The sequence below is a fragment of the Clinocottus analis genome, unplaced genomic scaffold, assembly GCF_023055335.1.
Source record: "Clinocottus analis isolate CAN_PGR_092001 unplaced genomic scaffold, fCliAna1.0.p SCAF_6, whole genome shotgun sequence".
In the NCBI taxonomy this organism is placed as follows: Eukaryota; Metazoa; Chordata; class Actinopteri; order Perciformes; family Cottidae; genus Clinocottus; species Clinocottus analis.
In genome coordinates this window covers 19,044,036-19,058,311 of record NW_027176218.1, presented here as the reverse complement: position 1 = coordinate 19,058,311, position 14,276 = coordinate 19,044,036, and the positions used below count along the sequence as shown (strand labels likewise).

General features: G+C 41.9%; 1 protein-coding gene across 4 annotated transcripts in view; it reads left to right on the top strand.

Moving 5' to 3' along the window:
* Positions 1–13,991, top strand: part of si:ch211-266k8.4 (carabin) — a 79,449-nt gene extending 65,458 nt beyond the window's left edge. For 2 of the 4 annotated variants that reach the window (XR_011080119.1, XR_011080118.1), the window contains exons 15-17: positions 10,846–10,957; positions 12,963–13,107; positions 13,760–13,991. Coding sequence is in view for 2 of the 4 variants with exons in the window: in XM_068603241.1 (XP_068459342.1) it covers positions 10,846–10,912 (67 nt within the window). In the remaining 2 variants the exon portion in view is untranslated. Of the gene's footprint in view, positions 1–10,845; positions 11,291–12,962; positions 13,108–13,759 lie in introns of those variants that run through there. The other 2 variants (XM_068603242.1, XM_068603241.1) reach the window with 1 other exon arrangement.
* The last annotated feature ends 285 nt before the right edge of the window (positions 13,992–14,276 follow it).

Genomic DNA, 14,276 nt, shown 5'->3' with positions numbered 1-14,276 from the left:
TAAGACACAATGGCTTGTAATTAAGACATCTGCTTTGTAAAAGATCTTAATACTGAGTGTTCTAGAATATTTAATCCAGTAGTCTTATAAACCTTCTATATATTTGTATGTGTATCTGTCCAACCAGGCAACAGGGGTTAAAAAGTTATCTCAGTATTCATTTTTTAACCCGTTTTTGGCGGGGGGCATTCGTGAAATTTTAGGAAATTGGTCCAGTATTGAGGGAGAATGCTGCTGACGACGTGAAAGTGACGCCAATATTGAAGTTCTTTAAACCTGCATTCTCTCTACTGACCAGCAGGGGGCAACTCCTCTGGTTGCAAAAAAAGTCTGTTGTATGAAAGTCTATGAGAAAATGACTCTACTGCTGCCTTGATTTATTCCCTCAGTAAAGAATGTAAACATGAGTTTCTTAACCTCTATTTTCAAGTCTTCTTTAATACAGCATGATGTTTATTTAGTAAATTTTGCTCAATTTAGAGTCAAACGGACCCTAACGCAGATTATGTTTTAGGGCAGCTACCTTGTGATTGACATGTCACCACCAGAGTTGTATACGGCGTCTCTACCACGCCGTCATTCCTCCGCAGTACTTTCGTTCGCCAGTTGCAAAAAGAAAATAAGAGATGACGACGGCCAAAATGCCAAATGAGGCTTCAAAACCACAGTCTGCAAGCCAATGGGGGATGTCACAATGACTACATCTACTTCCCAAAGACACAACAGCACAGTAGACTGGATCAAGCGAAAGATAAAGGCAAATGTGTTACTCTCTGTAGACTCCTCTCTATAATGTCGTCAGACCCAAAACAAGAGCCAAAACAAGCACTTTTAGTGGTCGCACATGAGACGATGAGCAGTTGCCCGAAGCGATTACACCGTAGCCCATTTAGCGACTGCCATCTGCAGCGTTCACCCTCATTATTGGATCAAAAAAAATGTTGTGTCTGTTACTCGTTTCAACACTAAAGCGTGGCTCCAGGTCTAAAATGCCCCCCCTTTAAAGGTTATGGGTTGTTTGGCCCCGTGAGCGAGAACACCGATAGCAGCTGATCAATGTGTGCAGGAACTGATACATTTCATAGCGATCGTTTGTTTTCCCTTCCACGTTAGATCAGCAGAACATATGTGGCCCCTGCAGCCTGCCAGAAGTGGATTGGCTCATTGGACAACACTGTGTGTGTGTGTGTGTGTGTGTGTGTGTGTGTGTGTGTGTGTGTGTGTGTGTGTGTGTGTGTGTGTGTGTGTGTGTGACATGGAGATAGAGAGAGGGACGAAGAGAGGGGGAGAGAATCCCACAGTGTTGTTATGTTCAGCAGTGTGGGAGCCGCTCTGCCGTCCCATACTCACCTCCACTCCCTGGCGGAAACGTTTACATTTACACATGTTTAAAGTAAATGCGCATGCATACACAAATCTGCACAAGTTAACTTAACATCGGGAAATTCTTTTTTTTCTCTATATTGCGATCATTGGTGTGTGTGTGTGTGTGTGTGTGTGTGTGTGTGTGTGTGTGTGTGTGTGTGTGTGTGCCGAAGCACCTTTTGAGTTGCCCATGCTTCACGTGACGGAACACTGTGCAACATGAATCCAGGGTGTTTCCATATGCAGGACAAAATCATGCATGGATGCACTTAATAATGCACACACCACCTCAGCCATTGTTAAGGGAATTGCTAAGATGCAGGTGTAGTTGTGTTATGTAACAGGGTAGTGAGGATACAGGACGGATGAGTGATCATACACACACCACAGAGGGCTCATCCTATTTAAAGAAACAAAAGGACAGTGAAAGGCTTACTGCAGTGTTTTGGTGCTCAGAACCAGCCAAGTGACACCTTCATTCCCTCCCTGACAACCACAAACAAACCAAGCACGGCTTCAATGGCTGTTTACTGAACCGTAGTTTGACATGCAATTTTTTTTGGACAATGTTGTCTTTTGTTATATAATGTCTGTAATGCGTAATAATTTTTCAAAACCTGTCACTACTGAAATATGGACTTGAAAAATACTTAACAAAATGCACAGTAAATTCTTGTGACGTCGAACTAACGCATTATATGATCACAAATCACTTTGTACCTTTTTTGTATTATAAGATGTAATCACTTAAGAGCTAGCCAGCACAGCATTTCAAGTCTAAACTTTTCTTTTAAATGTCAGGAAATGAGACGTATGAACACAAAAATCAGCCCCCTGCATTAGCGCTTCTGGTTGCTGTAAGTACAAAGGGATCTACTTCCAGATATGCTTGCAAGCTAACCTAGTTGGTTTGTTACCTCTCCTGTCAATGACCTATTATTTTACAGTGTTAATAAACATTTATCACCTAGAGATAAGCTCGATCATTTTAGAAGAATGTGACAGAAGTGGCTTTTCTTTTTGAGAACATTATATCGCGATTAAAAGGAGAGAAAAAACATTGTCTTCTCGCCAAATTCAGACTTTGGGTCTTTCTTTCATACAGCTTTCCAGCGAGCAATATGAAGTTATTCATCATGTAGACTTTCAGCATGCAGCTTTCATCTGCACTTCCTTGTCACTGATGGATGTCTTTTGAAAATGCTCATCAGAATATAACTGGGCCTGTATTTAAATTTTAATCTTTTATGAAGACAGGGAATGATTGCGTCTCACTGGTAAATTAATTATATTAAATATAATTGATATATAGGTGTGCGCTCCTTGTGTTGAACACTGTTCTCTTGACACACAACACTGTTGTAATCTTAATTATTTATGACATCACTCCAGATTTCCCAGCTGATCCATGTGTGTGCGCGCGTCCAAGTCCGTGTCAGCAGGCTTTACCCATGTGAACGGTGACATACCTCAGCTCACACACGAGTGGGGAGGGACAAAGGAGGAAAAAAAGCAGGACTTGCACTGATATCCCAAACACTGTGGTGTTTGTTTGATCAAAGACTTAGCCTCGAGACTCTTGTGTGTGCGCGCACACACACACACACACACATACACACACACACACACACTGTACTTTAAAAACGTGTCAACCCCTAAACCTGAAAGGTTTGAAAGAGAAATACAATAGCAGGGGAGAATTAACTGTTTCAACCTCTGGATGAACTACATTTTAGTTTTTGGCATACCAGTACATTTTCAGTCCCAAAACCAAGATACCTCTTGTTATACATTGCTCTTTTGATGAATCGTCATTAAAGTTAAGGGTCATCTATACTCTGGTTTTACCTGAGACGCAAGACACGCAAGGTGCCCCCTTGCAGGGTTCGTACGGTCATGAAAAACCTGGAAAAGTCATGGAATTTTAAAATGCTAATTTCCAGGCCTAGAAAGGTCATGGAAAAAAATAAAATCGCAAAAGTCATGAAAATAAGTTGTATTCATGTCGTTAGGCTGAGTTTTAAATAATTTAATATGCTCTCATACTCGCGGTGTGAATTATTCGCGCTGCGAGTGAATGCACCTAAACACGTGACATGCCGTCCGCTTCCCTGAGCTACTTGTAGCAACAGCAGCTCGGTTCGTGAGCGATGTAACTCACTATGCCAAGGAAGTGTCGCTTTAACAATGCTTGGCTACATATGGATTAGGGCTGCAACAACCAATCAATAAAATTGATGAAAATCAATTATTAAAAAAGTTGGCAACAAATTTCATTATCGATTCGTTGTGTCGCACAATTTTTACGCCTCTCAATAGGTCGCGGAGATGTTTGAGTATTGAACAAAACAGTTGAGTGGAGCAGAGCGCCGCAGATAGACGGTCCAGAAGGTTCTGCAGCCCTGTGTCCTCTCGTATGTCATTGCATAGTAGCATTGCATGTTCAATAACTAAACAGCTAGGCTAACCGTTGTCGTTAGCTCGTTAGCTAGTCGTTCATTCCCCGTGTTTGAGCCGCGCTGTTGGGTTAGAGAACGTCTTCGTTTTAAAATACCGCGGAGCTTCAAGAGAAGCAACGCGTAAATATCTCCTCTGAGGTGCAGAACGTAGACCTGTGTTCAACAGTCTGATATAATGTGGCTTTATGCAGAGGAAGTGTTGCTGGGATTTGTAGTTCAATATCTAATTAACAATCTTTGTTTAGGTAAAGTGCAGTCCCTAAGTTACCCGTTGATACATTGAGTGGTTACTTCTGGAATTCTCATCTCTTGTTCTCTGAGTTCTGAGTGTGCATGTCTGTGAGTGTAGTGAACAAGTTCTGACAAATTCTGTTAACTTTTCTAAAAAAAAAATTAAAAAAATGTATACATTCTTTATTAAGATTTTTTGCACTGTGAATGTGCACTGTCAGTTCTGTTTCTGTAATAAAAGGTTCCAAATTATTGCTTTAAAGTTATTATTTTTTTATCCAATTAATCAAAAAAATAATTGACCAATTAATTAATTGATAAAATAATCGTTAGTTGCAGTCCTAATGTAGATAAATACAAAGCATGGTTTACAACCGACAAAGAGCAAAATGAAGGTTGTGTGGAGGCAAATTGTTTGAAATTTCGAACATGGGGTAGACGGCAACTGCTACGCCGAGCGCGCTGCTTGTTTCGGCCAACAAGCAGACGCCGTTAACCAATGGCGCTGTGACGAAAAATGACGTTCTCACTGCGCAGGTAATGTGGGCACTGAAGGTTGCCAATTTGCATTTTTCTTTTAAATCATCCGAAGATGCCAGTCTGCTCTTTCGCCGGATGTTCCCCGATAGCCAGATCGCGGCACAATTTGCTTGTGGTGAAAGCAAATGCTCGTATCTCTGCTTGTTCGGCCTCGCGCTCCACTTCAAGAGTCTCACGTTGTCCAACGTGTTGATGCAAAGGGCCTGTGTAATTTTATATGTATGTCTATCATTCATTTGTGTAATTTATGCTATACTGTATGCTTTGTAATTCTCATTGTTAGTTTAAATATGAACTTCTTCTCAATTTGTCATGTGTATATACCAAGATTTCACTAAATGCGTAGTCCCATCAGCCATCTTGCGTGCGTCACCCAAAATTTCTGACTATCCGTCAAAGCTACGCGAGCCGTTCGCAGCCCACAAGACTGTGATTGGTCTGCTAACCACATCCTTTCTGAGTCTCACATTTATGGTTTCATAGTATAATACCACTGTTTTTAAAAGCCGAAGGAGGCATACGGCACAAGTGAATGGCAGCTTTGGCCCACGCCTCATTGTTTATCTAGAGAAGTGAACAAAAGCCAACAGGTATAAATGTAAAAGTGACTGAACCATGAATGGACCACACCTCACTGTTTTTCCAAGAGCTGAATGGAAAATGTCCCCGACGCCTGCAGTAAGAGGAAGTGATAAACTGAATAGATTGAAAATAAATTGCCCTGTGAGGTACGCTCGTTGCTTTTCCATCAGTAGAACAAAGAAAACTGTCAATCTTGGAAAAAGATTAAAGTATAGGTTTTTTCTTTTTTGTTATTTTGCCAAGAAACATTTCAGACTCTGTTGATCATCTACAATCTAGTCATTGCAGTCAAAGTTAATGACGGGGAAAAACCTTCAGGATTAAAAAATTAAAGGACAATGACGTCAAAGTCTACTGTTGCAAATGAATGAGGATGCGTTGTGTCGATGTTCATTGAAAGATTTGTTCGTCTTATAATCATATTTTTTCAATATGTGCAGGAAATTGCAATGGTGGCACACTCCAGAGAATATTCTGAAAGGTACTATTTACTCATAATAAAATAGTCCATTTAGCAATTTTCGTCACAGCCCATTGAACACCCCCTAGTGGCGTGGCCCCTTAAAGCAGCAAAAACTGTTAACTTAAACGACCAAGATGTGAAACTCGGGTCACCAAGTTCGATTTGCTAAAGATTGGGATACAGTGGAAAGCTCCAGAGATGTTGGCGTGCCAACACCCAAAGACAAGATGTTGAACATGGGAAACATTACACCTGCTTATCAGCACCATGTGAGAATTCTCGGTGTCAGGGTGTGAGCATGCTGATGTGAGCAAAAGTTGTCCTTAGCAGCACTTGGCATGGTGACTAGAGAGCACCGACTACAGACATTAAAACACTATCAACGGAACATCAAATTCCACTCAGACTCTGGCGTTAGCACAGTTTAAGAAGAAGTGAAAGAAGTGAATGTGCTTCTAATGCGCCATTACATTTGTGCCTCTGTAAGAATCTGACAAAAGATCTTTGGCACTACTGGAAAAGGTAAAACAATCATCTATTACAAATTCAAAAAAAAGGTTCTGAAATGTAGTAGAATTACTCTACCATCTCAAAGATCTTGCCACGGGAGCCTCTGATTCTACCCTGATCTACCTTTAGCCTGCTTTGAATGAACTGCACGTTGCAAGTCTTTCGTAACTTCCCAGCACTTCCTATGTCCCGTCTCTGAGATTGTATCTAACATCTGCCGCGTCTTACTGCGAACACCTGCAGAGGACAGGATGAGCGAGATAGGGCCGTAAAGGTTGGTGGCTGACTCTCAACTCCATTGTCTCTAAGTTTCTGTTTGAAAGGCAGAGCTCAACGCTGAGTTGTCAAAGTAACGTATCCAGGTTAGCCGAGAAGAACACGGGCCAGTCAGGAAAGAACACAACATAAAAACATACAGCCTTGGTGTGTTCTCTTTCTACCTTTTTATAGTACCATCGAAGAACCAGATATGACCCCTGCCCCGAATTCATCGCTCTTCCACTTTCTTTTCATTTACCTGTCAGAACATCCTCCCCCAGTCTCGGAGGATGTTTGCGCTCAGCCCGCACCTTGGGTAATTTCGTCAGTCGTTTGTTGTGACGCTTGTTTGACAGTAGCTGAGGCAAAGTGAGCTTCCAATTTCATTTTCTGAGTTCATGTGGTCGTCTTCAGCAAGTCGGAAGTCCATTGAAATGAGTATGACTTATGTTTTACAAATGCACACATCTGCAAACGGAAAGTTCACAGGTGGAACAGATACTTCTGCATTGCCATTTGTCGTCCAGTTTAAAGATTAGTAGATTGGATGAGTCTTGTCATTAAAGCTTTTATATGCAGTGCATGTCTGGGGTAATCAAGCTTGTTGGTAGAAAATGAATCAATCATTTTGAGGATTTCATGAAATATTAACAATAAAGAAGTCATTCAATAAGCAAAACTGGGTGTGGTTCCTATTGACCTCTTGAGTGCAGACTGTCCAGTCATAGCATAGCTTTGTGCGGCTCTGACAACAATTCAGCGTTGCTCAATTAAAAAAATTTAAAATATGTGGTTATGATACTATTCTGATAGTGCTACCTGTGTGTGATTGTCCCATATTTTGGCTTATGACCACGTTATATATGATATTGCCGTCAGCCTCAGCTATAGTCTTTGTGTTAATCGGCAAATGTTAGTTAGCTAGCATGCTAAACTGAGATTGATGTTGACATTAACATGTAGCTTAGGGCTATGCTTTGTTGAAAGCTGCTTTCACGCCTGACCTCTTCTCTGCCCCGTTAGTACGGTTGGTTTGGGCTGGTGTGGAATCTGTCAATCGAATTCTGATGTGGACCGAACAATCGCTTTTCCAAGCGTACGCTGGTATGGTAGCAAACCAACTAACCGCAGGATTCTGTGACGGCAGACATGTGATATTAGCATATTAGGCTTCAAAAGCTAAAGTACTAATACACCATCTGTTGAGGTAGTGATCATATAATTGCTAAGTAAAAGACATGTGTGTGTATATATAGCTTATTTATGTAAATCATTTGGGAACCAGCGTAGGTCCATCCATCCATTATCCCAACCACTTATCTAGTTTAGGATCGCAGGACACTTTAGTCAATCCCAGCAGTCAATGGTCAAAGGCAGGGTACACCCTGGACAAGTCGCCAGTCCAATGCAGGGCAGACATATAGAGACAGACAACCATTCACACCTACGGGCAAATTAGAATTTAGTTTAAGCTGTATTGCTTTGGACTGTGGGAGGAAGCCGGAGAACCCGGAGGGAACCCACGCTGACAGGTGCATTCCTAAGCTCAATAAGTCTCTTAAAGGGTGTGACAGCCATCCCACATTAATAATCGCAGAATAAGACACCTCCTTTTAGTCCTGTCTCTACCTGTTAGTCGTTATACATAATGTGCGATGGATTTGCAGTCTAATAATACTATAATAATGCTTCTATTCAATGAGAACATAAATATACAGCATTAGGTGCTGCATAAACCTTTGTCTCTCACCAGAATAGTGTTTCCCACGTGGGTCCTGATGACGCAAAGAGGACAATCCCTAAAATGATGACTTTTTTCTGTGCTCCTCTGTGTTTCAACCTCTGTGTGAAGTCTGTCTGATGGGAGTCAGGGGAAATGGTTTTACTGGTGCAGCACATTACAGAGGCCGTGAGTTTGCTCTCTCCAGTTTCCTTCTTTTCCTTGCAGTGTAATTGAATTTGAATTATGCATGCTTTTTGTGTGCTGAAGCAGAGAGGTAATGATCTCTTTGTTCCAGTTTGTGTGCAAAGTGCATGCACACCTGTCTATGTATACCTATGTGCATGCATAAATATGTATGTAATGTGTATACTTTTTACCTATTCTGCGTGCGTGGAAGGAACCTGAGCTCAGTGCAACAGACCGGTATTACCTGGCTAACACTCTGTTGGGGGCCCACAATAGACTTAACATGGCCGTGTGTGTGAGACAGAGCTCTGTCCACCTTACTGTGTTACTCGCCATGCCTTTTGTCTAAATTATTCTCACCCCACTTTAGCGTGGTCCCAACCTGACACCCAGTCTAAATGTTTTAGCGGTTCCATTAGGGGCTCCTTATAACAGGAAACTACATTAAGTCGGCAATGTTGTTGGACAGGGGAGCAAACCGTGGTACACTGAACTCCACATTAGTGACGGCTCATGCGGGCCCAGTCTGCCAGGCCTCAACATGTCATATTTTAGTTCAGTATCTCCTGATGAATGTGAATGGTACCATTGTCCTTTTTATTTATTTTTCTTATGGTCTGAGGTTTGGGGGGGATGTTTTTAACAGATGCATAGCCGATATGAACCGTGACCGTCAGTGGAGGTCCATATCTCAGGTTTATGATCGCTATCGCATGCTGAGAGCCCAGAAACCAATCGGGACACAACATCTTCAAACTAAACGACCTAAACGCAGTGGCACAGTGGAAATAATAAGATGAGGTAAAGCTGTGATTTATGTCATATTTTAGTCCAGGTTTTGTGTGTAAATTATTGTAATTATTTGTCACCTTCTCTAGGTCATTTTGTGACAATTTGGGGGCTCGGAATAGAGATCCAAGGTAGGAGGGATGGTTTCACAAGTCTGGTTTGACGGGAGAAAACCGCATCCAGAGCATTTCTATGGGCGGTTCTATACATTCTTCTTCAGTAGGGCCTGTGCGTGGGTGGCAGCTGGTCCGTGTTGGGTTTTAGTTTGAGCCATATGTCGCTGTACTCTGGTACCATTATATTAGGTGCACCATAGTTTCTTTAACTTAGCGTCTTTGGGTTTAAGTACGATTATCTGGGTTCATATTAAGGCTGTGGACTGAATAGTGAGAGGCCCACCTTGCTGGTTTGGCTCCATGGGATCCGCTTAGCCTCGGCGACCGACTCGGCCGTGTGCTAGTGCGGCGTGGGGCCGGTGTCAAGGAGTATCGTTTGCCATACTGTCAATTCTGCCGTAGAATTATCCCGACAGACTCCCATTGTAGTGAACGCCAGACAGAGGGCTGGCCCCCAGTGAATGGCCGTTAGCCGCCGGGGCCCAAGGTCTGTCTGCAACCTCATGCAGCTAAAGCTACCGTGTCTAAACTGCTCAGGGTAATCGCTGTACACCAACTCAAACACACTGTGGTGTAAAAAGTATCAGGCCAATCAACTCTAACTTGGGCAGACGCACTCTCAACAAGGAGCATTCTCCTACACACACACTATCTCTCTTTCAAGCCCATTCAAGTCCCCTCAGACCAAAGTCCAAGTCGGCCCTTTTAACGCTTTAAATCCAGCGGGAGATCGTTGTCCACATGATCCTGTTTAATTCAATCACTGATTCTTTTTGCAGTGGAAAGCGAAGGCTTCTGTCTTTGTTCTGTATGCTCGCAAATGACATCAATTTGTTTTGAGCAGTTGCACTCACCTCATAAAAACGAATATGTCAAAACCTCAACAAAAATGTATTGAGTTCAAAGATTGTTAAATGTATTGTATTTTGTTCATTCAGAATTGTTGATGAAAAAAAAAGGTTTGGGGAAATATTTCTATTCCAGATGAAATTTACATCTAAAAATATTACTAAGAGCTTTCATCCGGTTTGTATTTTCTTCCAGGCGTGTTTTCCATGTGGCTCTCATCCGACCAACCACCTCAGGTTCACAACCCCAGGGCACGTTCACAAACACCTGGGGTTTGTTGCCACTCAAAGAACATTTTGACCAATTTTGCTTGTTTTTTTTGGCAGATTAGCTAATTTGGGGCTCCCGAGAACATGCATCTTGGTCAAGTTTCAAGAACTGTGGTATGGTTGGGAGGAAAGATATTATCAGGAAACCATAACCAATAACTCAATGAACCCTGGGAAATTGCCAGTGGTTTAGAATTGTATGAACATCAGAAAGGAGAAATTACAAAATGTCAAATGTTAAGTCATACAAAGTCTGTCTTTTGTTCACATCCAATGCTCCAATGCTTTACTTTCTTTTGGTGTCCTTTTATTTATGTGAATATCTTATGAGTTGAGAGGACTTATTCATTTATTGATACCACATATCTGGTTTCCAAGGTAAAAAGTGAACCTTAATACTTGAAGTACCAACATTACTTGAATCCAAACAATGCGTGCGACCACATTTCCCCCTGCGTTTCTTCTCTGGAACTATGGCTTCATTTTGCCTCATTTTGTCTTTCAGGGAGTTGTCTTTCCGGCATCAGACCAGCGTCCCCTTTCGGAACACCAGAGAGTCTGCGCTGATCTGACACCGAAGACAGGAGAGAGACGCGATGGAACAAAGTGATACGTTAGTGAGTTAGTTAGTGATGCAAATCAGAGAATCGTGGACCATTAGACGTCTGTAGGTGTCATGTGGGGAGTCGTGTGCCGGGACCGTCCCCACATGAACATATGAAGACCTGCTCAGGTCCTCAAGACCTGTAAGGCCAGATTTCTACTAGAGTATTAAGCTAATCTCTTTATACCTCTTTTGAATTGTTTTGAGTGAGTGCAAGCACACCGCTATGTGCATGCAAACCAGATCTACTTTGACACTGCTTTGCTGTTTCCAGTTGACCCTTAATGAACCCGTTTTTTATTGTCTTGCACAGTTGGCACTAATAAAATATTGATATTCTTTTTAATGGGAGACTGAATTTTATTGTGTGTGTGCGTGCGCGCGTGCATGTGCGCAATGAGCTAGGTTTTTTTTGTTGGGCTTCTGAAACCACTATCATGTACATATCTTGAGTCTGGATTGGATTTTTTTTATATTTACGTCACTGCTAGATAGTGTAGACAGTTCTCAAAGTCTGTTATTTATTTCATATTATTTAAAATGTTCGTTGGGGTTTATCAGTTATGCTCTTAAGATAATAAAAAATAAAGAAAAAAACAGTGGTCCCTGATTCAAATGATCATATTTGACATAATTGAGAAGCAACTTTGAGTAAAAAGGATGATTCTCGAAGGCATGAACCAAATTAGGAATGACCTTTTTTAAAGGTGCTACATTCAAAATGCATAGTATTATTATGGCAGCTATGTAAAGATGTGGGGGAGTGATCTACCTGAGCAAAGGACCAGGTCGCTGTCTGTTGTCATCTGAGCTTTATTGTGCTTGGCTTATGTAGCCTGGCCAGGTATGCCTGATTAAGTGCATGTTAGCGCACGTCAGCCTCTTTGTTGTGCAGCGCTGGCTAAGCGAAGGCCACCGCTCACACAGCGGGCATAGCTAGTAACGACTTCAGGAAGCCGTCACTATCAGCAGAAGTTGAAGTTGTTGAAGTTGTTTGTGCTGTCAACTTTCTTCAGCACCGTTAGTTGCTAGCTGCAGCAGAGCCACATGGAAACAAGAAAAATTCTCTAAATTCCATAATGAGAAACAGACGTACAACTTCTTTTCTTTTTAGAGTCAACACTTTCATACGATTTAAGATGAAACATTTTAACCCACACTGGATCGGCGGTTCAATCCCACTGGCTCCGCTAGCCCGTGTTGATGTGTCCTTGAGCGAAACACTTAACCCTAAATTGCTCCTGTAGCTGCGCCTGCAGTGTATGAATGTTAGATAGTCCAGATGTGGCACCTTGCATGGTAGCTCCTTTCATCAGTGGGTGAATGATGCCTATGTAAAGCATCTTTGTATATTCAGAAAAGCGCTTTATAAAATAAAAGTGTATATATAAGTAATAGCACAATCCGAACAAGTCTTTAAAGTGCTGAGGAACTCCTGAGCTTCTTGCTGTTTCTTTCCTCCTCTCCTTCTTGATGACAAGGACCCTACTTTATTTTAAGTTGGAAAACACTTGCATCTACACATTTTTGTTCTCGACGTAGAAGGCAGCCTCTATTCTGTGTGTGTGTGTGTGTGTGTGTGTGTGTGTGTGTGGTGTGTGTGTGCGCGTGCGTGCGTGTGTGCCACTCTATTGATGTGTATATCAAACTGTTCCTTCTGTTTCTTCATTACCTGGAAGTGTCTCCCTGGTCATTAACGCGCTGTTGATTTACTGCCACTATTAATATGTCATGAGAGAAAACACTCAGTGTGCAGTGGATGGTCGGAGGGGGCGTGGCTTGACACAAGCCCACACCGATACTTGGCTCAGTGAGTTTAAAAGGTTATTTAAAGGAGGAGCAGATCATGGGAACTTTAGTTTGTTCTTCCCCACAGCTTTTTTTTCTTCTTTCTTTCTTCTTTCCTGTAATTAAACGATTTAGTTTTGTCCCATGTCTCAAACCTTTTTGCTAGTGACCTATTAAAAGCTGTGGAATGCTTAGTGCACCTTCTGACCTTGTGACGTTTCTCTCGGTAGGCAAAACTGCACAAACCTGGAGAGCACATGGTCTCATACCTCTGTTCACTACGAAATCACCGTATGAGAAGCATTAAGTTTGGAGATTTATTTGTTTCTCCAGCTGGTGTGTTCCGTCTTTCTAGGAATTTACATCTATTTAAAGGTCAGTCAAACATTATATTTGGATTTTTACTCACACAAGGCCCTTAAAATATGCTTATTCTGCTTTGAAGAGTATTGAAGAGTATATGTATTTTTTTTCAGGGGGATTTGTCATCATGAGAAATGTTTTTTTTGCCAATTGTGATGTTTCACAGGGAACAATCCAGTAAATTGCTGTTTGGGACATCCTAGCAGCGAAAGGCTACAAGGCATGTAGCGTATTATTAGTCATTGTTCACGTATGTAGCGTATAGTCATTGTTCACGTTTTGGTTTGTTTGCTCAGTTTGAGGTTCCCAATCTGATTTCAGTGACTGTAGGCGAATGTCTTGGAATAAGGAAGCTTTCGGTGTGCTTATGCACACTTATGCCCGGCCTTCCAAAAGATTATGTAACTATGCAACTGAACCGCATTCTCACCTTTGTGTTTCTGACTGGAAGCGCACTTGTATACAGCTGCAGTTTTTAAACACAAGGTTTGACGGCGTGAGTTGGATCAAAGCAGAACGGATGGAGGAAAATGTTTATAATACAAGAATTTGGGGAGAGTTTTATATCCCTAGCTGGGTAAAAACCAAGAAGGTTAATGATTGCCTCCCGTTTCCTAACAACCTCCCGGTTGAGCTAATCTACAATCGCATTCTTTCATTCCAGGGGAAAGTGGAGGAGAGTCCCTCTGAACCTGATATCTCTGCACCGCGGTGGATGGGTGCTCGACTAACCTTGGAGGGTCTCGCTTGTCAGTCCTGGCAAGCGCCGCAGCTTCATACCTCCTGATAACAGCAGAAGTCTGCACTTCAAACAAGCTTTCAGAAATTAGGTTACAGGAGGCTGCGAGAGGGGAAAGCAAAACGTGCAGTTAAAATGACATAAAAGCAGAACTAAAGCGGTGATTTTTGAAACGACAAATGTGTGCTGTGCGTGGATAACTCGGACCCGGTTGTTTGAGTCACTTTGTTCTCAGTCGATGCGTGTAAACATCACACAGCAACTGGGTCAGAATAAACGAGTTAAGCTTGAGAGTAGTGCCGTTAAGACATCTTAAATTAGTTAATGGACCATGTGGTTACAAAAAAATTAGTTTAGTTGAATGGGTTTAAGTATTTGTAAATTCTTGGCAACGTTTTTGTGGGAAGGCCTCACTAAAGTACGAACTTATTTCAAACTAGTA